We start from the raw sequence: 24,495 nt of genomic DNA, 5'->3' as shown, positions 1-24,495 counted from the left end.
TTGAAACAGAGCCACCCGGAGGAACCCAAACTGATCACTAGTGAGCAAATTGTGGCTCAGCTTGTGACGCTCGCTGGCAGTTTGAGGATTCCATTAGTAGATAATTTGTAAGTGAATTGAAAGGTGCGAGTGAGTTTAAAGCAAACTGAATCTTTTTTATATAATATTTTGCAGAATCATTTAATTGAATAACCACATGGTAACTGAATGTATTTCACTTATAATAAAAGTAGAATATTATGGATGCTGGAAATATGTAATAAAAACGGAAAATTCTGGAGAAAGTCAGCAGGTCTGGTACCATCTGTGAAGAGAGAAAGAGAGTTAACGTTTAGAATCCAATATAACTCATGGAGCTTCTCCAGCACTTGCTGTTTAATACTTGGCTTAAATTTAGTGAGAAAATGGATGCAGTAAAAATCTTTTAATGTTTCTGAAATAGACCATGAACACTTTGGTCACTTCAAGATGTAGACAGTGCAGCCCTGGATTTTATAAACGACTTCACAGAAACACTGAACCTGTTTCATGAACCCGGTCCCAGAAGCACTGGTCAACAGGAATTTCGTAAAATGGTCCAGGCATGAGTTCCTGAACAACATTTGTACCAATCACATTGACTGTCTCAGCAATATCAACAATTTCAGCAAGAGGGTCTGGAAGAAGCAGTACAAAGATAAGGAACAAATGTTATTATGGAGTGAGTAGTGTATCTGTGTAGATGGGAAAGGTTCTACTTTTAAAGAAACAATTAAACCTCCCTCAAAAGTTATGAACACTTTCCTGATTTAGTCAGCTTCAGTAGCAGCTCCTATTTCTACTCAAATCCATCACCTTTAACTATTATAGTTACTTCTTGTTAAAGTCTGTAATCATTTAAAATACTGAATCAGATTTTTATCAAACAGCATTGTATGGATGTGAAGGGCAACACATAGCATTTCCCCTGAATAGCTGAACCACAGATGAAGAATAAAATAGAGTTGATGAGGAGGGAAAAATTTACAATATTTGGTTAGCAAAAATTACAATGCTATGACAGATTAGGGACAAATAACCCAACTAGCGGACATTCTGTGTTTTGCATGTATTCTACAAAACACGCTCTTAATAGGCATGACCAAGTATTTAATGACAACACAATACATAAGGGAAATGTGCTTAACTACTCATCCCCATCTGCTGTTTTCACAGGGCAAGGGGAGCCTATCAGAGAAGCAGTCACTCCCAAACAGCCCAGCAGAGCCCAACACCACCCAACAGCACCCAGCACCAACCCAACCTGAAGCAGGTACAGGTAGAGATAGACACATCATGGCAAAGGCTGACACTGAGTTGACCAGCATGCTGGTAAGGAAAAGACAATGATGAGTGGTGTTTGATAAAGGCTAGCAGAAGCTTGGTAGAGATCCAGCATAACATTGTGTCCTCTTCAGCTGTGCAAGGGAGCAAATCTTAGTGGCAATGGTCTCAAACCGTGTGATGTGGAAGTTAATGGTTTTGCTTTCAAATGGAGATTAGTAAAGAATGACAGTGATATTGACTCAGTTCCCTAAACAATGCTAAAAGGAGACATGATGTTGAAACCAAGACACCAAGGTGTGAAGCTGGATGAACACAGCAGGCCAAGCAGCATCTCAGGGGCACAAAAGCCGACGCTTCGAGCCTAGCCCCTTCATCAAAGAGGGGGATGAAGAGTCTCTGATGAACGGTCTAGGCCCGAAACGTCAGCTTTTGTGCACCTGAGATACTGCTTGGCCTGCTGTGTTCATCCAGCTTCACACCTTGGTGTCTTGGATTCTCCAGCATCTGCAGTTCCCATTATCTATGACGTTGAAACCATTTGTCTTGCACTCAACGGGCTTAGCAGAAAGAAACCAGACAAGGAAACCAATGTATACAGCATGAGAAGAAGGTGCTGGTTGGTTGACCCATTACTGGCATGGAAATGCAGCAAAAACAGTGAACTGTCAAACTGATTTCTCAGACCAAGCAAGTTGATTCTGATTGGTTAGAGGCTTGCCATGGAGATGCGTATTAGCAATCACCATGATCCTTTTTCCGATGAAAAATTTTGAAATGTATATTCAAATGCTTTCCCAGAAGTTTGTTGACCTGAATTTGGATGGAGGGGTAATTCAGCAACCAGATGTCCACTGAAATCTTCCAGATGTGAGATGTTTCATTGTGATCTGCTTTTGGCTATGCATCAACAAAAATAGTACCTACAGTTGAGGAAATATTTCTGCTGTGTACAGCTGCACAGGGATATTGTTTGAGGATTCCAATGCTACTGTAATAGTGCCTCAAAATCTAAGGTGCTGGAGAATTGCAGCCTCGGGATTTCAGGACTTCAGTTTGCCTACTCCTCGCAAATGTTTAGCATCAGCAGCAGATCCCCTACCAATGTCTTTTGTGGAATTAACACAACAGCAATGGCAGGGGTGTGAACATAGTTACAACACCTCCACCAGTGCTATTAAAAATGTGATCTGAAGACATTGAGCCCCTGGTGAGCTGCATGCATTTTAAATGCAGGTGCAGATATCTATTCTTCACTTGGTTACAAAGCCTTCCTCTGCCAATTAGGAATAGGTGAACTGGGATCAGCTCAGAGTTTATTTCAGGCGGTCCAGGTTCAAGGCGTCTGAAGCCCTTCATTATGCAGAAATATTTGTTGTCCAAAAGTAGCACAATTAAAGTGGATGCATTGTGCAGCTAAAACATAAGTGCAATTAGCAGAAAGAATGTCTTCATCATTAATCGGAAGAATTCGCTACCCACGTCATGTCACTATCTCTGCCTGTAGACAATGTTCGACCACCTTCAGTTCCCCCCCTCTTCTAGTTTCACAACGATACATCTCCCCACTTCCTTCTTGTGCATCAAAGGTCAGAATTATATAATTTTACAGCATTCCCTAGATTTGTTTAATCCCATTTCTACAAACTAGACAAATAACTAAAGAATGGCTTTAGCACCTCACACACCTGTTCAGCATGGACCCCAGAAGACCCATGTGTTCCATTGTATCTGTCGTTTATAATCATGTGTATCATGTAGCAGCAGCTATTGTGGAACTGAAAAGCCAACATCTTCAAGGAGGCAACCACCCTACCTTTCATTATTTTAAAGCTGCCTTCAAAATCTCTGATTTACCAGAACTCTGCACCAGAGCCTTCTTTTTATCATTTTTATCTTTTTACCTATTCCCCCTCCAACTCCCCACCTTCACTGGCTCTAACCCTGCCTTTTTGACCTGTCTGTCTCCTCTCACCCTATCTTCTGCTTTATCCATCTTCCACCCGCCTCCCCCTGTCTCCCTATTTATTTCAGTATCCCCTTCCCCTCCCCCATTTCTGAAGAAGGGTCCCGACCCGAAACATCAGCTTTCCTGCTCCTCTGATGCTGCTTGGCCTGCTGTGTTCATCCAGCTTCACACTGTGTTATCTCAGATTCTCCAGTATCAGTAGTTCCTACTGTCTCTATAACTTCTTTTTATCATGTTGGAGTACAAGTAGCAAGGTTGAAATAGCGCACACGTATTGTACTGTTGGAGGTGCAGTCTTTCGGGTGACAAGTTAAATCATGGTCCAATTAAATCAAATGCCCTTTCCGAGAAGCATTAAAGATTTAAACAAAGAGAGGGGGAGGTATTCCCAGTGTCCCAGCCAACATTTGTTCATATAAACAAATTGTCTGTTTATTTTTTTAATGCTGTTTGTGGGATTTTGTTGTGTATGAACAGGCAGTTGCATACCTGTCTTTACAACAGTGACCTGAAAAACATTGAATTGGCTGTAAATTGCTTGATACATCCTGAGGTCTGGAATGCAGCTACAGAAATGCAAGCTCCTCCTTTGCACTTTTCATTCACAGATTGGATTTTATGTTTATCCAGTGAAAGTGTTTAATTATAGATTAAGATTACACTCAGTACAACTTTCTCCTCGGATCTGTTCCTTGAAGTTTTCTGTCAGTGAAGCATTCAAGCATAAATGGTAGTCTAATTAACTTTAATGTTGTTTCACTGGTACTTCTATTGCCTGTTGATTTTCTTTTGATCTTTTGGGATATTTGCTTAGGCTTCCTTTATAGAAACATTATCAATATCATCATGTAAATTTCCTCTGGCTACATTTCACTGGACAACCCATCACAGAGAACCTTCATGAAAACATTAACAATGCCATTTCACACAGTGATTGAAGACATTCTTACTCCTCTATTTATTAATAATCCAACATTCATTTACTGATATTTTCAAAGTTGTTGTTACCAGTCTTTGCTTAGTACAAAGAGGTTTTGAGGAAATATGATATAATTCTTTATCTAATAGTATGAATTATTCAAAACAAATTCTGATAATAATTTTCTCATCCTTTAAATTGATGCTGATGGCAGACCCTCCCTGCATTTAATATACAGAATCTATGTTTTTCTCCTACTCCACAAATACATACATGCCCATCTATACTGTGCCTTTTATACAGAAGTATTTGTAATTTGTCTGGTGATTACACAACATCACACTTTAGAGATGGTGCATCAAAAGTTCATTCAGCTGATTCCTGGAATGAAAGATTGAGGAGAATACACCTATACTGCCTAGCACTGAGATAATGGGATATAGAATCATTAGAACATAAGATTCAAAGAAACCTTGACAGAGCAGATGCTGAGAGGTTATTTGCCCTGACAGGAGGAGCCTATGATTAGGGGTCATTGTGTCAGGACAAAATGTTAACCATTTAAGATTGATACATGGAACACTTTCTTCACTTGGATTGTTGTGTATCTGGAATTCTCAGAGTCAGACAGCTCTGGACGCTCACTATATTCAAGGCTGAGATTCAAAACGTATTCTATTCCTGGGAATTAGTGGATGCAGGATTGCGCTAGAAGGTGGGTTTGAGATTGAAGAACTGCTGTGATGTTATTGAACAACAGGCAGGTTGGAGGAGGTGTGCGGGCAACTCCTGCTCCTACTTCCTGTGTTCAGGAACTGGTATTAACATCTTGGCAACAGTCATGTGTCATCATTCTGGTCGCCACATTACCAAAAGGATGTGGATGCTTTGGAGAGGGTGCAGAGGAGGTTCACCAGGATGTTGCCTGGTATGGAGGGTGCTAGCTATGAAGAGAGGTTGAGTAGATTAGGATTATTTTCATTAGAAAGACGGAGATTGAGGGGGGACCTGATTGAGGTCTACAAAATCATGAGGGGTATAGACAGGGTGGATAGCAAAAAGTTTTTCCCAGAGTGGGGGACTCAATTACTAGGGGTCATGAGTTCAAAGTGAGAGGAGGAAAGTTTAAGGGAGATATGCAAGGAAAGTTCTTTACACAGAGGGTAGTGGGTGCCTGGAACGCGTTGCCAGCGGAGGTGTTAGACGCAGACATGTTAGCGTCTTTTAAGATATATTTGGATAGGTACATGGATGGGCAGGGAGCAAATGGACACAGACCGTTAGAAAATAGATGACAGATCAGACAGAGGATCTTGATCGGCGCAGGCTTGGACGGCCGAAGGGCCTGTTCCTGTGCTGTAGGTTTCTTTGTTCTTTGTAAGTTGGATCAGTTCTGTATGAAATACCAATTTAGCAGTGTGTTTGTTGAGATTGAATGCCAGATTGATAGTTTGACAATTGTTTCTTGTATCTCCAATTTATACAAAGTACAAACCTGAACCTTCAAATGGTCTTATCTGCTCCACGTATCAGCTGGACAGTCAGTGGTAGGGCCTAATTCTCTATGGATCTCATTGGCATAACATCTTATGCAGAGTCATATTCCCTCCAGCCCTGGTTCCAAACGAATGTCACAAGCAGTTACATGTTAAATGGAAAGGTTAGGCTCCTGCTGAGTGGAAGACAATGGCCCAGTGGTATTATCACTAGACTGTTAATCAAGGTAATGTTCTGGGGAACTGGGTTCGAATCCTGGCACAGCAGCTGGCGGAAGTTAAATTCAATAAATATCTGGAATTAGGAGTCTAATATGTCCATGATTCCATTGCCAGTCAATGGAAAAACCCATCTGGTTCACTAATGTCCTTTAGGGAAGGAATCTGCTATCCTTACCCGGTTTGGCCTCCTCCAGAACCACAGCATTGTGGTTGACTGTTAGCTGCCCTCTGGTCTATTAGGGATGGACAATAAATGCTGCCTGACCAGTGATGCCCTCATCCCATGAATGAATAAAGTATGCAGCCTGTTACATGTGAATGGAAATTAACAGGTTAGCAGAATACCAGCCTCACTAACTGCCATCATCATACTGCATTTCAAATGCAATTGAGCAGGGTCAGCAGTTTCATAAGGAAGAGAGAGAGAGAGCGAGGTTGGTGGCTTTATGTATAGAGAGACAGATACAGTGGGTCAGTGACTTTATGAAGAGAGTGGGGGTCAGCGGCTTTATAAAGAGATAGAGTGGGTCAGTGACTTCATAATGAGAAGGGCAGACCAATGTGAGAAGGGCAGCGGCTGTGGGGCAGAGTGTATCAGAGATTGTTTCACAGAGCAGCACGTTGCAGAATCCATCCGGGAGCAGGCTGCTTTAGATCTAGTATGTGGAGTGAGGCAAGATTCATCAGAGATCTTGTAGTCAGGGGTTAATGATCACCACATGGTGAGATGGTGAAGATGCTGGGGGCAGGAGAGTTAGATCCTGGGACGTGAGTGACCACTGTAAACAATATTCAATAACACCAGGTGTTTGTGAACTTTCCCAAGCTGAGAATCGCCCACTTTCATTTCCAAAAACAAAAACAACTCAATAAACTTTTGACTTTTGGCAAGACCACGCATTGGTGCAGTTCCTGAGTTTATTAGCCACATTCTAGAATGTGATCTTATTGGCCAGCAGTCAATGACATAATGTGTTTCCATAGCAACAAGTGATGTTAAATAGACAACTTTACGCACAGTGGGAGAGACCAAGAAAACTCCTTACATTCTTACAGCTGACCCTGACCAACAACATTTCCAAATGGCTGACTGAAAACTTCCATCCCGTTTCCGGAAAGAGAGGGTTTTCTTTGTTGATATTTTTAATCAACCATTTTAAAGATGTTATCACAGGTGGTAATTGAAGCCAGGGCTCCTGGCCCAGAGTTGTGGCAGGGTAGGGGGTTCTTTGTAAAACATACTCATAGCTGGGACTCAAACTCATTAACCAACTCCCAGCAGCTCCTGCAGTGTTTTTCTGCTTTGGTTGCCCCTGGTTACGGGACGATGATGGTCTAGTGGTATTATCACTGGACTGCTAATCCAGAAACCCAGATAACGTTCTGGTGGGCACCATGATTTGATGGTGGAATTTGAATTTAATAAATATCTGGAATTAAGTATCTAATGATGACCGTGAATCCATTGTCAATTATCAGAAAAACCCATCTGGTTCACTAATGTCCTTTAGGGGAGGAAACTGCCATCCTTACCTGGTCTGGCCTACGTGTGATTCCAGACCCACAATAATGTGGTTGACTCTTAACTGCCCTTTGGGCAATTAGGGATGGGGACTAAATGCTGCCTGGCCACGTCCCATGAACGAATAAAGAAAAAAAAACTCCTTGCCACAGTTGATGTGAGGATAAAGATTTGCTGAAGTCCACGAAGGGAGATGCAGCCCCTCCTCCCTCTCTCTATCTCTCTCTTTATCCTGAGACAAGGGGTCGAGGGCATACCCTCAGTGTGAAGGGACAACCCTTTCGAACTGAGGTGAGGAGCAATTTCTTCAGCCGGGGTGGGGGGGGGGTGGATGCTGCGGGACTCATTGTTGCAGAGGACTGTGGAGGCCAAGTCAATGTGTGTATTTAAAACAGAGGTAAATAGGTTCTAGATTAGTAAGGAAATCAGGGGTTATGGGGAGAAGGTAAAGGAATGGGATTGTGAAACATATCAGCCATGATTGAACAATGGAGCAGGCTTGATGGGCCAAATAGCCTAATGTTGCTCCTATGTCTCATGGTTCCACCACCCTCGCGCCCCCCCCCCCCCCACAAACACTTTCACTTACCCCTTTTCTCTCTTTTCTGCATTTATTTACAGGGTGTGGCAGTCGCTGGCTTTCTCAGCATTTATTGCCCGTCTCTAGTTGCCCTTGAAAAGGAGGTGGTGGGCTTCCTTCTTGAGCCATTGTGGCCCATGTTCTGTCAGTAGACCTACATGTCATTTGGGAGGGAATTCCAGGATTTTGACCCAGTGACAGTATAGGAATGGCAATATATTTCCAAGTCAGGATTATGAGTGATTTGGAAGGGAATTTTCATGGGGTGGTGTTCCTATGCATTTGCTGCCATTGTCCTTCTAGATAGAAGTGGTCATAGTTTTGGAAGGCGCTATCTACAGGTTCCCTCATGAATTTTTGCAGTGTTGCACCTTGTAGATGGTATTAAGTAGTTCATGTGTGGATGTGGTGCCAGCCAAGTGGGCTGCTTTATCCTGGATGCTGTTAAGATTCTCGAGTGTGTTGGAGCTGCAGTCATCCAGGCAAGTAGGGAGTACTTGATCACAATCCTGCCTTGTACCTTGTAGTTTGTGGACAGGCTTTGGGGAGTCAGGAGATGAGTTACTCACCGTAGGATTCCTAGCCTCTGGCCTGCTTTAGTAGTCACAGCATTTATGTGGTTGGTCTAGTTCATGATGTTTCTGCAATTGTTCTAATTACATTCACTGGACAAACCATGTTTAGCTGCACTGTGGCTCATTGAGTCATAGAGCTGTACAGCATGGAAACAAACCCTTTGCTCCAACTCGTTCATTCTAAATAAGTTTAGTCCCATTTGCCAGCATTTGGCCCATATCCCACTGAAAACTTCCTATTCATATACACATCCAGATGCTTTTTAAATGTAAATGTGCCAGCCTCCACCACTTCCTCTGGCAGTTCACTTCTGTACACACACCACCCTCTGCATGGAAAAGTTGCCCCTCAGGTCCCTTTTAAATCTTTCCCCTCTCACTTTATACCTATACTCTCTAGTCTTGATTCCTCTACCCCAGGGAAAAGACCTTGTCTATTTATCCTATCCTTGCTCCTCATGATTTTATAAACTTTTATAAGGTCACCCCTCAGCCTCTGAAGCTCCAGGGAAAATAGCCCCAGCCTGTCCAGCCTCTCTCTATAACTCAGTGGTAAGGTCCTGGGGAGTGTCGCTGAACAAAGAGACCTTGGGGTGCTGGTAAAGCTTGAAAGGGTGCAGAAAAAATTTACAAATATGTTGCCAGGCGTTGGAGGATTACAGCATCCTTCCTATAACAGGGAGACCAGAACTGCACGTAGTATTCCAGTAATGGCCTAATCAATGATCTGTACAGCTGCAACATGACCTCCTAACTCATATTCTCAATGCACTGTCCAATGAAGGCAAGCTTACCAAATGTCTTCTTCACTGTTCTGTTGACCTGGGGTACCACTATCCAGAATCTATGGACTAGCACCCCAAGGTCTCTTTGTTCAGTGACACTCCCCAGGACCTTACCACTAAGTGTATAAGTCCTGCCCTGATTTGCCTTTCCAAAGTGCAGCACTTGTGAACTCAGATTTTGATAACACTGTACTAAGCACCTGACATTCCTCGGCCATTCACTGTGTGGACAGCGGTTCTGTCTAGGAATTGGTTTGCAGTCTCTCTTTGATTGAGTAACATCACCCTCAGTATTATGACAAAGACTCTAGAAACAGAAGTACAAGGAGATCATTTCAGCCAACCTGACCATCCACAAAGCCCTGTCGGTATACTGTTAGATTTGGAGGGCACAGAGTTATGGAGAAAGGGACTTTTTGAATCAAGAGCTCAACAGGGAGGACAGCATTCACCATCGCTTGTTGTGAAGCATTGGGAAACGGTGACTTGATCTGTCACAAGACACTAGCAGCTATGTCTCTCAATGTTTTCTTCAGTGAATCCTGTTAACTATCCCAATGATCAATCATTTCCCATTTCTCTTACTTGCATGATGAAGAGTATTGATTCTGAAGGCCAAGAAGAAGAAAAGGAAGAAAACAACAGGCTTAAGGTAAAAATCTAAACCACCAAAGACTCAGATCTTTGACATAAGGTTTGGGAGAGAGGTTGTGATTTGGTCTATAACTTCAAAAGGCTCCGGGAGAGAATTCTGAGTAACTGTGAGTTAAAAATTTACAAGCCAACCAAGGACAGGATCACCAATCTTTACAGAGATGAGTTTCTAATCCCAGCCTGTTCCACCAGGAACCTTTCAAAGGTTATAAAATGTGAGGCTGGATGAACACAGCAGGCCAAGCAGCATCTCAGGAGCACAAAAGCTGACGTTTCGGGCCTAGACCCTTCATCAGAGAGGGGGATGGGGTGAGGGTTCTGGAATAAATAGGGAGAGAGGGGGAGGCGGACCGAAGATGGAGAGAAAAGAAGATAGGTGGAGAGAGTGTAGGTGGGGAGGTAGGGAGGGGATAGGTCAGTCCAGGGAAGACGGACAGGTCAAGGAGGTGGGATGAGGTTAGTCGGTAGATGGGGGTGCGGCTTGGGGTGGGAGGAAGGGATGGGTGAGAGGAAGAACAGGTTAGGGAGGCAGAGACAGGTTGGACTGGTTTTGGGATGCAGTGGGTGGAGGGTAAGAGCTGGGCTGGTTGTGTGGTGCAGTGGTGGGAGGGGACGAACTGGGCTGGTTTAGGGATGCGGTGGGGGAAGGGGAGATTTTGAAACTGGTGAAGTCGGTTTTGGGATGCAGTGGGGGAAGGGGAGATTTTGAAGCTGGTGAAGTCCACATGGACTTCACCAGTTTCAAAATCTCCCCTTCCCCCACCGCATCCCAAAACCAGCCCAGTTCGTCCCCTCCCCCCAATGCACCACACAACCAGCCCAGCTCTTCCCCTCCACCCACTGCATCCCAAAACCAGTCCAACCTGTCTCTGCCTCCCTAACCTGTTCTTCCTCTCACCCATCCCTTCCTCCCACCCCAAGCCGCACCCCCATCTCCTACCTACTAACCTCATCCCACCTCCTTGACCTGTCCGTCTTCCCTGGACTGACCTATCCCCTCCCTACCTCCCCACCTATACTCTCTCCACCTATCTTCTTTTCTCTCCATCTTCGGTCCGCCTCCCCCTCTCTCCCTATTTATTCCAGAACCCTCACCCCATCCCCCTCTGTAATGAAGGGTCTAGGCCCGAAACGTTAGCTTTTGTGCTCCTGAGATGCTGCTTGGCCTGCTGTGTTCATCCAGCCTCACATTTGATTATCTTGGATTCTCCAGCATCTGCAGTTCCCATTATCTCTGATACCTTTCAAAGGTTGTTCAGAGTTGTGCCGTGCAATGACCCCAGGCAAAATGCTGATCAAGCCATTCCTCAGAGTGCAGTCATATGGAGAGCCAAGGGAAGCAGAGAGAATGAAGAGTGAGGTTCATCCAGGAAGTCTTACACATTTTGTAAGCAGTGCTCATAGGGTGAATCTGATATAAGTGTACAAATGCCTACTATGTTCAACAGCAACCCACATTGATGTAGCACCTTTTACATAATAAAACAGACCTAGAATTAGTGCATAATCAGTCAAAATTTGACACTCAGACACATAAAGAGAATATTAGGATTAGTAGCCAAAATCTTGGTCAAAGAGGTAAGTTTTAAAGAACGCCTTAAAAGAGGAAAGAGGCAGACAATTAGAAGGTAGTTTCGGGCCTTAAGGACCAGGTACTATAGGCCACCAAAAGTGAAGGATATACAAGAAGCCAGAAAGAGAAAAGTGCAAAGATCTGCTCAGGAGCAATAATCATGAATGCTATTGAATGCTGAATATGAATGAAAACCAATATGGATGCTCTTCAAAGGCAGACGTTTAAGAAAACAATTCATGTTTCACAAGAATGATATATCCCAGTGGGGAGAAAAGGTTCTAAGAAGGGGATAAATCGACCTTGGTTAACCAACGAATATATGGATAGCATAAAATTGAAAGAAAAAGCATACAATTTGATAAAGACTAGTGGGAAGCCAGAGAATTGTGAACGTTTTAGAAAATCGACAAGAGGTGACAAATAAAGGTGAAAAAAGACTTTGAAAATAAACTAGAAAATATGATCAAAATAGACAGCAAGAGCTTCTTTAAATATACAAACAAAGAAGAGAGATGCCATTAGCCCCTTAAGGAATGAACCTGGGGAAGTAATTCTGGGGAATCGGGAAATAACAGAGGAGTTGAATAAATATCTTGCATCAATCTTCACAGGAGAAGACAGTAGCATTCCAAAAGTACTAAATAATCAACGGGGCAAAAGAAGGAGAGAAAGTAAAGACAATTATCTCTGGAGAAAAACTGTTAGGGAAACTATTAGGGTTAAAGAACAAAAAACGTCCTGGACCTGATGGATGGAATCCGAGGATATTAACGGAAGTACTGCAGAGACAGTGGATGCACTGGGAATAATCTTCCAAGAATCCTTAAGATTCTGGAAAAGTACCAGAGGATTGGAGAGCTGCCATTGTAACACTTTTATTTAAAATGGGAAGGAGACAAATAAAAACAGGAAACTGTACAGGTTCTGAGGAAGGGTCACTTGGCCTGAAACGTTAACTCTGATATCTCTCTGCGGATGCTGCCAGACCTGCTGAGATTTTCCAGCAATTTCTGTTTTTGAATCTGTAGGCCAGTTAGTTTAACACCTGTAATTGGTAAAGTGTTAGAATCAATTATAAAGAATGCACCAGCAGTGTGTTTAGAAATATGTAACATAAGCAGAGTCAGCATGGTTTTATGAGGGGAAATAGTGGCGAATAAATTTCTTGCAGTTTTTTGAGGGTAGATTAAAGAGAACCGGCAGATGTGTCATATATTTGGATTCATTAAAGGTGTTCATTAAGGTACCACATAGAAGGCAACCTCAGATAAAAGTTTGTGTTGGGAGTAATAGATTAGCATGGAGAGAGGATTCACCAACTAATAACAAAACAAAGAGCTGGATGAAGGGGGCATTTCAGAATGGCAACCTGTAACTAGTGGTGTACCAGAGTGACCAGTGCTGGTGCCACAATTATTCATGATATATATTACTGAGTTGGATGAGGGAAATGAATGTACTATAGCCAGGTTTGCAGATGACACAAATAAAGAAGGCAAATGGTAAGGCTGACGCAGGGAGATACAGATAGGTTAAGCAAGTCAGACATAACTTGGCAGATGGAATATAATGTATATAGAATGTGTTATACAATGTGAAGTAACACCCTTTGGCAGGGAGAACAGAGGAACTAAATATTATTTAAATTGAGAGACACTGAAGATTTGGGGAATCCTCTTGTATAAATTATAAGAAGCTGGCATCAGCAGGTAATAGCAAAGTCTGTATTTCAAAGTATTTCCCTACTAAAAAGGGAAGTTTTGCTAAAACTATACTAGGCCACAGATGGAATGCTATGCATAGTTTTAACCCCCTTGTCTAAGGAAAGATACATAGAACATAGAACATAGAACAGTACAGCACAGAACAGGCCCTTCAGCCCACAATGTTGTGCCAACCATTGATCCTCATGTATGCACCCTCAAATTTCTGTGGCCATATGCATGTCCAGCAGTCTCTTAAATGACCCCAATGACCTTGCTTCCACAACTGCTGCTGGCAACGCATTCCATGCCCTCACAACTCTCTGTGTAAAGAACCCGCCTCTGACATCCCCTCTATACTTTCCACCAACCAGCTTAAAACTATGACCCCTCGTGTTAGCCATTTCTGCCCTGGGAAATAGTCTCTGGCTATCAACTCTATCTATGCCTCTCATTATCTTGTATACCTCAATTAGGTCCCCTCTCCTCCTCCTTTTCTCCAATGAAAAGAGATCGAGCTCAGTCAACTTCTCTTCATAAAATAAGCCCTCCAGTCCAGGCAACATCCTGGTAAACCTCCTCTGAACCCTCTCCAAATCATCCACATTTTTCCTATAATAGGACGACCAGAACTGGACGCAGTATTCCAAGTGCGGTCTAACCAAAGTTTTATAGAGCTGCAACAAGATCTCACGACTCTTAAACTCAATCCCCCTGTTAATGAAAGCCAAAACACCATATGCTTTCTTAACAACCCTGTCCACTTGGGTGTGGCCATTTTAAGGGATCTATGTATCTGCACACCAAGATCCCTCTGTTCCTCCACACTGCCAAGAATCCTATCCGTAATCCTGTACTCAGCTTTCAAATTCGACCTTCCAAAATGCAACACCTCGCATTTATCCAGGTTGAACTCCATCTGCCACCTCTCAGCCCATCTCTGCATCCTGTCAATGTCCCGCTGCCACCTACAACAGCGCTCTATACTGTCAACGACACCTCCAACCTTCGTGTCGTCTGCAAACTTGCTGACCCATCCTTCAATCCCCTCATCCAAGTCATTAATAAAAATTACAAACAGTAGAGGCCCAAGGACAGAGCCCTGTGGAACCCCACTCACCACTGACTTCCAGGCAGAATATTTTCCTTCTACTACCACTCGCTGTCTTCTGTTGGCCAGCCAATTCTGTATCCATTGGTACAAGGGAATTGAGAGTCATAGGGAAAGGACAGGAAAGTGGGGATGAGGATTATTAAATTAACCGTGTTCTGACTGAATGGCAGAGCAGACCTGATCAGCTGAAAGACCTACTTCTGCTCTTATGTCTACAGTCTCTTTTTGTTCGGCTCCCACTGAACATTTTCCTTGAATTTGAACCAATTACTTCTGAGCAGGTTTCTGCAGCCTCTGGTGTAAATTGCATGCGATATGTTGGTGTATTTTCTTGTTTAATGTTTAGCCCAAAGCGATTCTAACTCGAGGAAGCAGCACGCCATCACTACACAACAGCATGCTGCGGAACACTCTCTTTCAGCTCATGATCAATACTCTGGACCCCTTGGCTGAAGGTAAACAGCTTCTGTCTGCTACTCTCCAACAGCTAGTTATTTAGCAACTGAAGACCTCACCAAATTGGTTCATTCAGAGTGAGCAGAAATTGGCATTGCTTTTACTAAATTGTGAATGCTTATTGTTCTGCATTTGTGAAGCACTCAGATGCAATGACTTCTATTCATTTTTATTTAACTCCTTATCAAAAAATGAAGGACTAAGAAATAATTTATTTACCTCCGCTGCAAATTGAATTCAATTCTAGGTCAGGTTGATCTACTGTTCATTCCAGGTGAAACCAAGTGTGTCCAGCAGTCAAATTGGGACACTTTGTCTTTTTGAAGGTATCACATTACATTGTATAAACTATCTACTCCCTTAATCTTGAGCAAACATTTGACTAGAACCAGTTTGGTGGGTGACAGTACCACTGATTGTATCCAACCAAAAACAACTTCCTTGCACAGTCAAGATATAACCGAGCAGGATAAGCTACACCTCCTTTGGGAACTACAATGGTATGAGATGAGAGTTGGCTGTGATAGAATGGGGAACATTAGTGAAAGGGCTGATGGTGGGAAGACAATGGCAAACATTTAAAGAGCACATGTGAGAACTGTAACATTTATTCACTCCTGTCTGGCACGAAAGTAAAATGAAAAAGCGGCTAAACCATGGCTTATGAGGGAAATTAGAGACAGTATTAGATCCATTGAACAACAGATCTAGCAATGGGAGCAGCTTAGAGTTCACCAAAGGAGGACAAAGGGATTGATTAAGTAGGGAAAATAAAGTGTAAGAGTCAGCTTGTGGGGAACATAAAAACTGATTGCACAAGTTTCTGTAGGTATATGAAGAGAAAAAGATTGGTGAAGGCAAATGTAGGTCATTTACAGTCAGAAACAGGAATTCATAATGGGGAACACATACTTTCATATAGTGTTCACAAAAGAGGACTCAAACAACATACCAGACACAGTGTTGGGAAATTGATGAGATTTAAGGGAGATAAATCCTCAGGCCCTGATTATTTACATCCCAGAATATTGAAAGTAGTGAGCTTGGAAATAATAGATGCATTCCAAGATTCTTTAGACTCTGGAACAATTGGCATACATAGGAGGTTAGCTAATGTAACCCCTTTATTTAATAAAGGAGGCAGAGAGAAAACTGAGAATTATAGACCAGCCAATGTGATCACTGATCTAAAGTCCAGTGAAAACATATTTAACCTCCTCCTGACCCCACCTCAAATCAACAATGCAATATCAGGCTAACCTTAAACAATGCTTTAAATTCTCAATAAAATGTTGACCTTTTATCTCATTCATGCGTCAATCTCCTTTCTAGCTGTCAAATTGCCTCGGTCCCTAATCACTCTGAAGGATTACCAACTCTGCCTTTCAAAAATAGATAAGCAGAGATTTGAGGCTAAGCAGATAACTATAAGACATGACCGCTGACAATGTATAAACACACATGAAACCTGCACAGCATTCACTCCATCCCGTTATTATAAAACACATTTGACTGATCACTTCGCTGCAACTGATCCAGCTACTTGTTATATAAATATTTTGAGACATCCTGAAACAACCAAAGAAGGGCTTAAGTGGTCACTGTTATCCTGTACGAAATATAACAATCAATTAGAGTACAGCAAACTCCCACAAAAACAATGTGGTAATGACCAAATGCTGTGTGTTAATTTTGGAGGAATATTGGTCAAGAACACCAGAAAGAATTCCTCTGTTTTCCTTTGACCAGTGGCATGGTCTGATTCCAACTTGGAGACCTGTGGGAACAGAGTCATTGTGTATATTTAAGACTGAGATGGATTTGTTGGGAATCCGGGGTGACGGGGAAACTGCAGGAAAATCAAGAAAAGCGCAGCAGGTCAGACAGCATTGACTGAAACATTGACTGTCCTGCTCTTCGGAGGCTGTCTGACCTGCTGCGCTTTTCCAGCTTCACACCTATAGACTCGGGCTCCCAACATCTGCAGTCCTTATTGTCTCTAAGTGCAGGAAAGTCAGATCAGCCATGATCCTACTGAATGGCAAAATAGGCTTGAGAGGCCAAATGGCCTACCACTGTTCCTATTTCATATGGTCTGAACAGAAAGATATTTGTAAACCACATCCAAAAATAAGCCCCTTATACAGAAGTCTTGATCTTGCGCTCAAGAGTCCAGACAGGAGCTTGAATCTAGGAGAATTTGGCTAGAGGTGAGTTTTATTCGTTGAGCCAAGGAGTGAGCATCTGGTAAAATTATGTTCGGGGAGCAGGTAGGAAAGGAATAAGTAAGAGTGCCAGACTGGGACTTGTTCTCCCCCGCCTACTTTATTTCCCAGAGATCCAGATTAGTATGTAGAGCAGTGATTAAACAAAATAATCTCAAAACATGGCCATCGTGGCTGGGATCTTTCATGTAAAAAGTTTAGTAACTATAATTCTAGCAGACAATAGGGCTGCTCTCTCAATAGAGAGAGGTGACTGGTGGTGATTTAACCTGAGGGTTGCTGCATTGTAGGTGAGGGGAGAGGTTGAGAACGAGAGTCCAGTGAACCTTCATCAGAACTGAACACATCTCTCCACAGACGCTGCCACACCTGCTGAGTTTCTCTGGCAATTTCTGTTTTTGTTTCAGATTTCCAGCATCTGCAGTTCTTTAGTTTTTTTGGCCATTACAACATGTCCATTTTTGCTCTTGTAAGGTGACCTCAGCTGGTGCAGGAACTGAAACTTCACTGCCGGTGTTACTCTGCATCACAACCCAGCCGTTCGGGTCAATGGAACTTAGAGAATGTTATTGATTGTTCTGTCAAGACATGAGAGTCATAGAGATGTACAGCACAGAAACAAACCCTATTTGTGCATCCCAACCAGATATCCTAAATTAATCCAGTCCTATTTGCCAGCATTTGGCCCATATCCGTCTAAACCCTTTCTATTTATTTACCCGTCCAAATGCCTTTTAAATGCTGTAATTGTACCAGCCTCCACCTCTTCCATAAACACACCGCCCTCTGTGTGAAAAAGTTGCCCCTTAGGTCCCTTTTAAATCTTACCCCCTCCCCTTAAACTTATACCCTTTAGTTTTGGACTGCCCTCCCTTGGAGAAAAGATCTTGTCTATTTACCCTATCCATGCCGCTCATGATTTTATAAATCTCTGTAAGGTCACCCCTCAGCGTCCAATGCTCCAGCCTATTCAATCTCTCCCTGTAACTCAAGCCCTCCAACCCTGGTAACGTCCTTGTAAATCTTTTTTGCACACTCTCAAGTTCAACAACATCTTTCCTGTAGCAGGGAGACCAGAACTGAACAAAGTATTCCAAAAGTAGCCTCACCAATGTCCTGCACAGCCACAACATGACCCTCCCAACTCCTAAACTCACTGTACTGACCTATAAAGGCAAGCGTACCAAACACCTTCTTCAACAGTACCTGTGACTCCACTTTCAAGGAGCTATGCACCTGGTGAATTAGAATTAGATTCCCTACGTGTGGAAACAGGCCCTTTGGCCTAACAAGTCCATACTGAACCTCAGTGCATCCCACCCAGACCCATCCCCCTTTTAGCCACCTAATCTACAGACCTCTGAACACTGCAGGCAATTTAGCGTGGCCAATCCACATAACCTGCACATCTTAGGACTGTGGGAGGAAACTCCTGCAGACACAGGGAGAACATACAAATTCCACACAGAAAGTCACCTGAGGCTGGAATTGAACCCAGGTCCCTGGCACTGTGAGGCAGCAGTGCTAACCACTGAGCCACCGTGTCACCAGGGTCCTACTATTACATATGTAATTCAAACTTGGGAAACATGCAAGTGCCCGCTCTGTTCATCTCTCTTTATTGGCTAAGAGTTGCTTTAAGAGAATGTGGTTAGCAGGAAATACAAACATTGAGAAGGTTAGTTTGTTAACATTCCAGAAGTGTCCTGTTATCTCTGGGATTTAAATGTTAACTTGCTGAACATCATTATGAGTAAATCCAGAAGAAATATCAGAAAGCCATCAAAACCATTCCATGTTTTATTCACTTTCTTCAAAGGCTATTTTTTTTGGAAATTAAATAAAGTTTGGTTTGACCATGTGGTGTATTTGCAGGCTGGAAAGTGCTTTATAACGGTACCTCCAGGAACATATCCAACCAAAACTAGCAAATGCTAAAATATTACAGATGCTGGAAATCATTAAATCAGAAATTTGCTAGAAAAATTTAGCAGGTCTGGTGGCATCTGTGGAGAGAAAGCAGAGTTAATGTTTTTGAGTCCAGACCAAAGAAAGAACACTAGACCTGAAACGTTAACATTGCTTTCTGTCCAAAGTTGGCAATCCCAGATCAGGCAGAGTCTGTTTAATAAAGGATTGTATGGGTCTGGAGAGCACATGCAGAGTCAGCATCTGTGATAAAGAATGTGTTTAGATCCTGCTTGTTGTTTAAACAGTATCTCTCAAAATAAATGAAAAGGATATTCTGGGATATCCTGGATCCACTTGATATTTTGTTTAATAAAAGCTTCAAAGAGCTGGCAAAGCCTCCCGTGTGGAGAACTACCTCTTCAGCCAAGAGATTTAACACTCAATGTCCACAAAGTTCAGAAAACTGTAGCCTGGGATATTCCAGCACCCAGAATCCCAGTCATTCCAACATTCTAAATCCCAGCAATTCTAACACCTAGCGTCTCAGTAATTCTAGAACTCTGAATCCCCAGTAATTTCAACACTCTGGATCTTGCCTGGTGTAACGGCTCCAGATGCAAAAGTAACATTTCTGCATCACAGTTTATTTTGATTCATTAAGGAAGCTGATTCCATATGAGATAGTAAGAACTGCCAGAGCTGATTCCATATGAACAACTTTTTAAAGCAAGGAAAGTGTGGATTAAGATCAGCAGGATCCTTACATTTTCAAAAAGGAGCCATTATAACATCTGTAGAGAGAAAGCAGAGTTAATGCTTTGGGTCCAGTAAACCTTCAGCGGAAGTGAACACATCTCCCCACAGATGCTATCAGACCTGCTGAGTTCTCAAAATCCTGGAATTTGAGACAGAACACTGGTTTAAGAGTCTAATCTGCCATTGGGCTTGCAAGAGTTTGCAGAAGCAAATTGGTGATATATCTCTAGGGATTTAAGATGTCTTCTGTACATTGTTCAGGTTTCCAATGCACCCAGAAAGACAGGTAACAACACAGCCCTCTAGACCAGGGGCTTAGTGCTGGGTCTGAAGGCTTCGTTATCAAACCCATTGTTCTTCAGATGGCCAAAGGCTGCACTGGGACTTTGGAGATGATTTCCCACACAAGAAATTCATGGACCATTTTAATTGGATAGCCCTTACCAGGAATGTATTGGAGGGGCTGGTTTTCAGTGCTTGATTTGCTGAGAGAGTTCAGGTGCTGACAAACCGAGCTAGTGTGACTGATTAAAGTTGTTTAGAGAATAATCATTGAGTGGGGTTGCCAGAAACTGGGATGAACATATTTGGTTCAACATTTGGGGTGGCACGATGGCTCAGTGGTTGGCACTGCAGCCTCACAGCGCCAGGGACCCAGGTTCGATTCCAGCCTCGGGCAACTGTCTGTGTGGAGTTTGCATGTTCTCCCCGTGTCTGCGTGGGTTTGCACTGGTTTCCTCCCACAGTCCAAAGATGTGCAGGTTAGGTGGATTGGCCATGCTAAATTGCACATAGTGCTCAGAGAGGTGTAGATTAGCTGGGCTATAGGGCGATGGGTCTGGGTGGGATGCTCTGAGGTTCGGTGTGGACTTGTTGGGCCGAAGGGCCTGTTTCCACACTGTAGGGATTCTATGATTGAAGTGAGCTGATACGAGCACAGTCGGGCAATGGTCTTAGAACCAGAAAAATGAGCAATTGGGACAGAAAGTAATAGAGCACCATGAAATCAGGACAGACCAGAGGGCCATGTCTGCTCTCTGGTTTCAAGCTGCTGCTGTTCGAGAGAGTTCTTGCTTAAGTTCACGTGACTCCTATCCCTCGCTCCAATGCTGTCATCCATGTTTCTGTTGCAGAGATTGTAGTCAGTTGGGAATGTTAAGGTGAGAAAAGTACAAGAAACTAATTGTACCATGAATAGTGCCATTTCATGATCAGCAATTCTGAGATCCTGTTCTCTTCTGCATCAATGAAAACTGAAGGGAGACAATTAATCTTCTTTCTCCGTATAATGATCACTCTAAGCCATCACTCACTGAAATCTACAAAGAGTCAAGAAAATTCTCTGGAAGAGTTTGGGAGCAGCTTGTTATCAGAAAAGTGTGGTTTTGTTCAAGGTAAAGTTATGACATTGATCTCGATGAGAGTTTGGAATTCAATCTAATGCAGTCACAGGTAGTATGGTGAATGCAGTGAGACGTTTGGAGGTGTGATGTGTTGCAGCTTTTAATTCACTCATTTCCCAACTGGTCCTTCACTGAACCAGAAAAAAGAATCTTACATCAGGCTAGAGACAGCATTTTCATTGGTTTGTTCACTGACCATGAGAAACCCATGTGCCTCTTTTTGGGAATTCCAAGCTAGGATTTGTTATCAACCGGCACACCCTGCAGTGGAGCTGGGCACCTTGTCTGCAGGACTGCATTGTCTCACAGAGCGGGTTACATGTTGCTCCCTTCATCCAAATGTCTCTGTGCTCAGCAGGAGGGGCTCAGTGGCACTGACCACAAACAATCTTACACAGCCAGCCTGTTTTTCTTAGAGGCAGGCTGTCCTTTTTAAAAGGAAGGTGCATTAAAGAACGTTGCTGCAATTTAAATTATGGCATAGTGAACACCGAGGCACTGAGAGGGTTCCAGGATGAGTTGTGCTAACTGGCGGCATTTGTGGGAGAAGCTGCAATGGCAGAAATGTTATGGTTTTACAGAAGAGTTAGGTCGCACGCTAGCATGGAGGTGGGGGCAGGGCTGGCAGCAGGTGGCAGAAAGATCTGCAGGCAGTGCCATGAGGATCCTGAAGAGCTCCTCACATGGCTCTCCCCAATTCAGCTCTCAACAGCCCCTCATTCTGCTCAATGCACCATCCCTTCATCAGGCACCCAGCATTAGTCACTGGCATTCTGCACTCTCACCCTACCACACAGGTCACTCCATTGCACTCTCACTCTCAATCTCAGACCCACTGTCACTGCCTCCACATTATTGCCTCTGCTCAGTGCATTACAGAAACAATCGCTGGCTCTCCAGGCCCTGCTTCTGCAGGACACAGCGGCTTATCAGCGCCCAGGTCACTGACATCATTGAGGGTAATGTGATGTCCCTGACACTCTCAGCTCCTAGCTCCCAGTTCACCTCGATCCTGCCATCTGAGATGTGACTGATCTCTAGATTCTCACCCAATCATCTCCAAAGTTGCTGCTTTCAAACGGCTGTGATCTGACGTGGCAAAGCAGCTGCAGGAAAATGAGACAACAGCATTGAACAGGAGGCTTCCATTCACTGGGTCACAGATTTACTGCTCCAAGCTCAGATACTGACAGCACTCTGGGCTTTGCTGTCAGTGCAAGGCTGGATCCAGGGGGCACGAGCTTGTGCAGGGTAAAGGCTTGTTCATGGCAGGTGCTCAGTAAGTGTAAGGTGGCAGACAGGTTGTGCTGTCAAAGCTTTGAGAAGACCACTCACACCCATTCACACTGAGGTAGTGGAACATTGTCCAGCCTCCTGTCGCAGCCTGGGGTCAGGCACAAGCCTGTGATGGCAAGGGGCAGCCCACAGAGCCTGCCTTCCCCGGTGTCTATCAATCTGCACTGTCTGCTCCAGCCCAGAGAAATTGACACTACCAGCCTCACACTAACACTAAAATTGACCCCAATCCTACCTCTAAGCCTAACACTAACAATAGTCCTAACCCTAACCCTAACCCTAACCCTAACTATAACTTAAACCCAAACCCTAATCCTAACCCTAATTTGAACCTGAACCCTAACCCTAAACATATTGGTCCAGTCCCAGAGGAGCTGCTGCTACTCACCCTAATCCTAAACCTAACAATGACACTGACTCTCACCCTAACCTGAACCCTGACCAAGAACCTACCCTTAAATCTAACCCGGATGCAGCCGAACCTAACTCTAACCTTACCCTGACCCTCACCCTAACTTTAGGCCTAGCATATCCTAACCCTAATTAACTCTGACACTTACCCTGACCCAAACTCTAATCCTATCGCACCCTAGTCCTAACTCTAACATAATCCTGATTCTAACCCGAACCCTAAACCTGACTCGAACTCTAACCATATCGCACCCTAAACCTAAGCTTAACCATAACTCTAACTCTGATCTAAACCCAATCCTAAACCTAACCCTAACCCTAACCCTAACCCTAACCCTAGCCCTAGCCCTAGCCCTAACCCTAAACCTGACTCTAACCCTAACCCTAACCCTAATCCTGACTTTAACCCTAACCCGAACCATAACCCTAACTCTAACCCTAACCCTAACCTAACTCTGACTCTAACTCTAACCATATCGCACCCTAAACCTAACCTTAGCCCTAGCCCCAACCCTAACCCTGATTCTAACCCTAACCCTAACCCTAACCCTAACCCTGACTCTAAGCCTAACCCTGACACTAACCCTAACCCGACCCTAACCCTGACTCTAACCCTAACCCTGACTCTAATCCTAACCCTGACTCTAACCCTAACCCTAACCCGACCCTAACCCTAACCCTAACCCTAACCCTGACTCTAAGCCTAACCCTGACTCTAACCCTAACCCGACCCTAACCCTAACCCTAACCCTAACCTTAACCCTGGCTCTAACCCTAACCCTAACCCGACCCTAAACCTAACCCTAACCCTAACCCTGATTCTAACCCTAACCCTGACCCTGGCTCTAACCCTAACCCTAACCCGACCCTAACCCTGACTCTAACCCTAACCCTGACTCTAACCCTAACCCGACCCTAACCCTAACCCTAACCCTAACCCTAACCCTGACTCTAACCCTAACCCTAACCCGACCCTAACCCTAACCCTGATTCTAACCCTAACCCTGACCCTGACTCTAACCCTAACCCGACCCTAACCCTGACTCTAACCCTAACCCTGACTCTAACCCTAACCCTAACCCTGACAATGACCCCAACCATACTTTTAGATGGAGGGAACTGGCCATGGGTAACTCTGCTCTCCCTAGGATGTGAGAAAAGTCATAAAAACAGCACAAAAGTTTTCCAGAAACACTCCAAACTATTTACAGACAAGTCACAGAATTATTCCCATGCAGAGGGAGGCCATTTGGCCCTGTAATAGAAAACGTTGTCAAAACTGACCCTGTCAGTGATTGGGCACCAGTGGGGTTGGCTAGAGAACATCATACAACATCAAGCCTTATCCTTCTGGGACGAAACAAAATTATTGTGAGGATCAGCACGACTGTAATCTGAGAGCACAACGTCACAGCAGCCGGTTAGACCATGTGATGCCAGGATGGTGCGGTCTCACAGTCGGCACAGATCAGAAATGTTAGATTTAACATTGTGTCACATCACAACAGAGAGCAGTGTCCTCGGAAGGGGGTGTCACACAAACATGTGTGTGAGAGAGATTGTGTGTGTTCATGTGCACAAAATTGTGCGTACACGTGTGAGAGTGAGTGCACACACATG

General features: G+C 43.7%; 1 protein-coding gene across 5 annotated transcripts in view; it reads left to right on the top strand.

Annotated features, from left to right (window-relative positions):
* slc24a1 (solute carrier family 24 member 1) overlaps positions 1-24,495 on the top strand; it is a 53,681-nt gene that overhangs the window by 3,640 nt on the left and 25,546 nt on the right. For 4 of the 5 annotated variants that reach the window (XM_059639268.1, XM_059639267.1, XM_059639266.1 and 1 more), the window contains 3 exons: positions 1,195-1,350; positions 9,969-10,022; positions 14,764-14,872. In XM_059639268.1, coding sequence (XP_059495251.1) covers positions 1,195-1,350; positions 9,969-10,022; positions 14,764-14,872 — 319 coding nt within the window. The remainder of the gene's footprint in view (positions 1-1,194; positions 1,351-9,968; positions 10,023-14,763; positions 14,873-24,495) is intronic. The other variant, XM_059639270.1, reaches the window with a different exon arrangement.

The sequence above is a fragment of the Stegostoma tigrinum genome, chromosome 33, assembly GCF_030684315.1.
Source record: "Stegostoma tigrinum isolate sSteTig4 chromosome 33, sSteTig4.hap1, whole genome shotgun sequence".
NCBI lineage: Eukaryota > Metazoa > Chordata > Chondrichthyes > Orectolobiformes > Stegostomatidae > Stegostoma > Stegostoma tigrinum.
The sequence above is the reverse complement of the archived record's forward strand: the minus strand, read 5'-3'. Positions and strand labels throughout refer to the sequence as shown.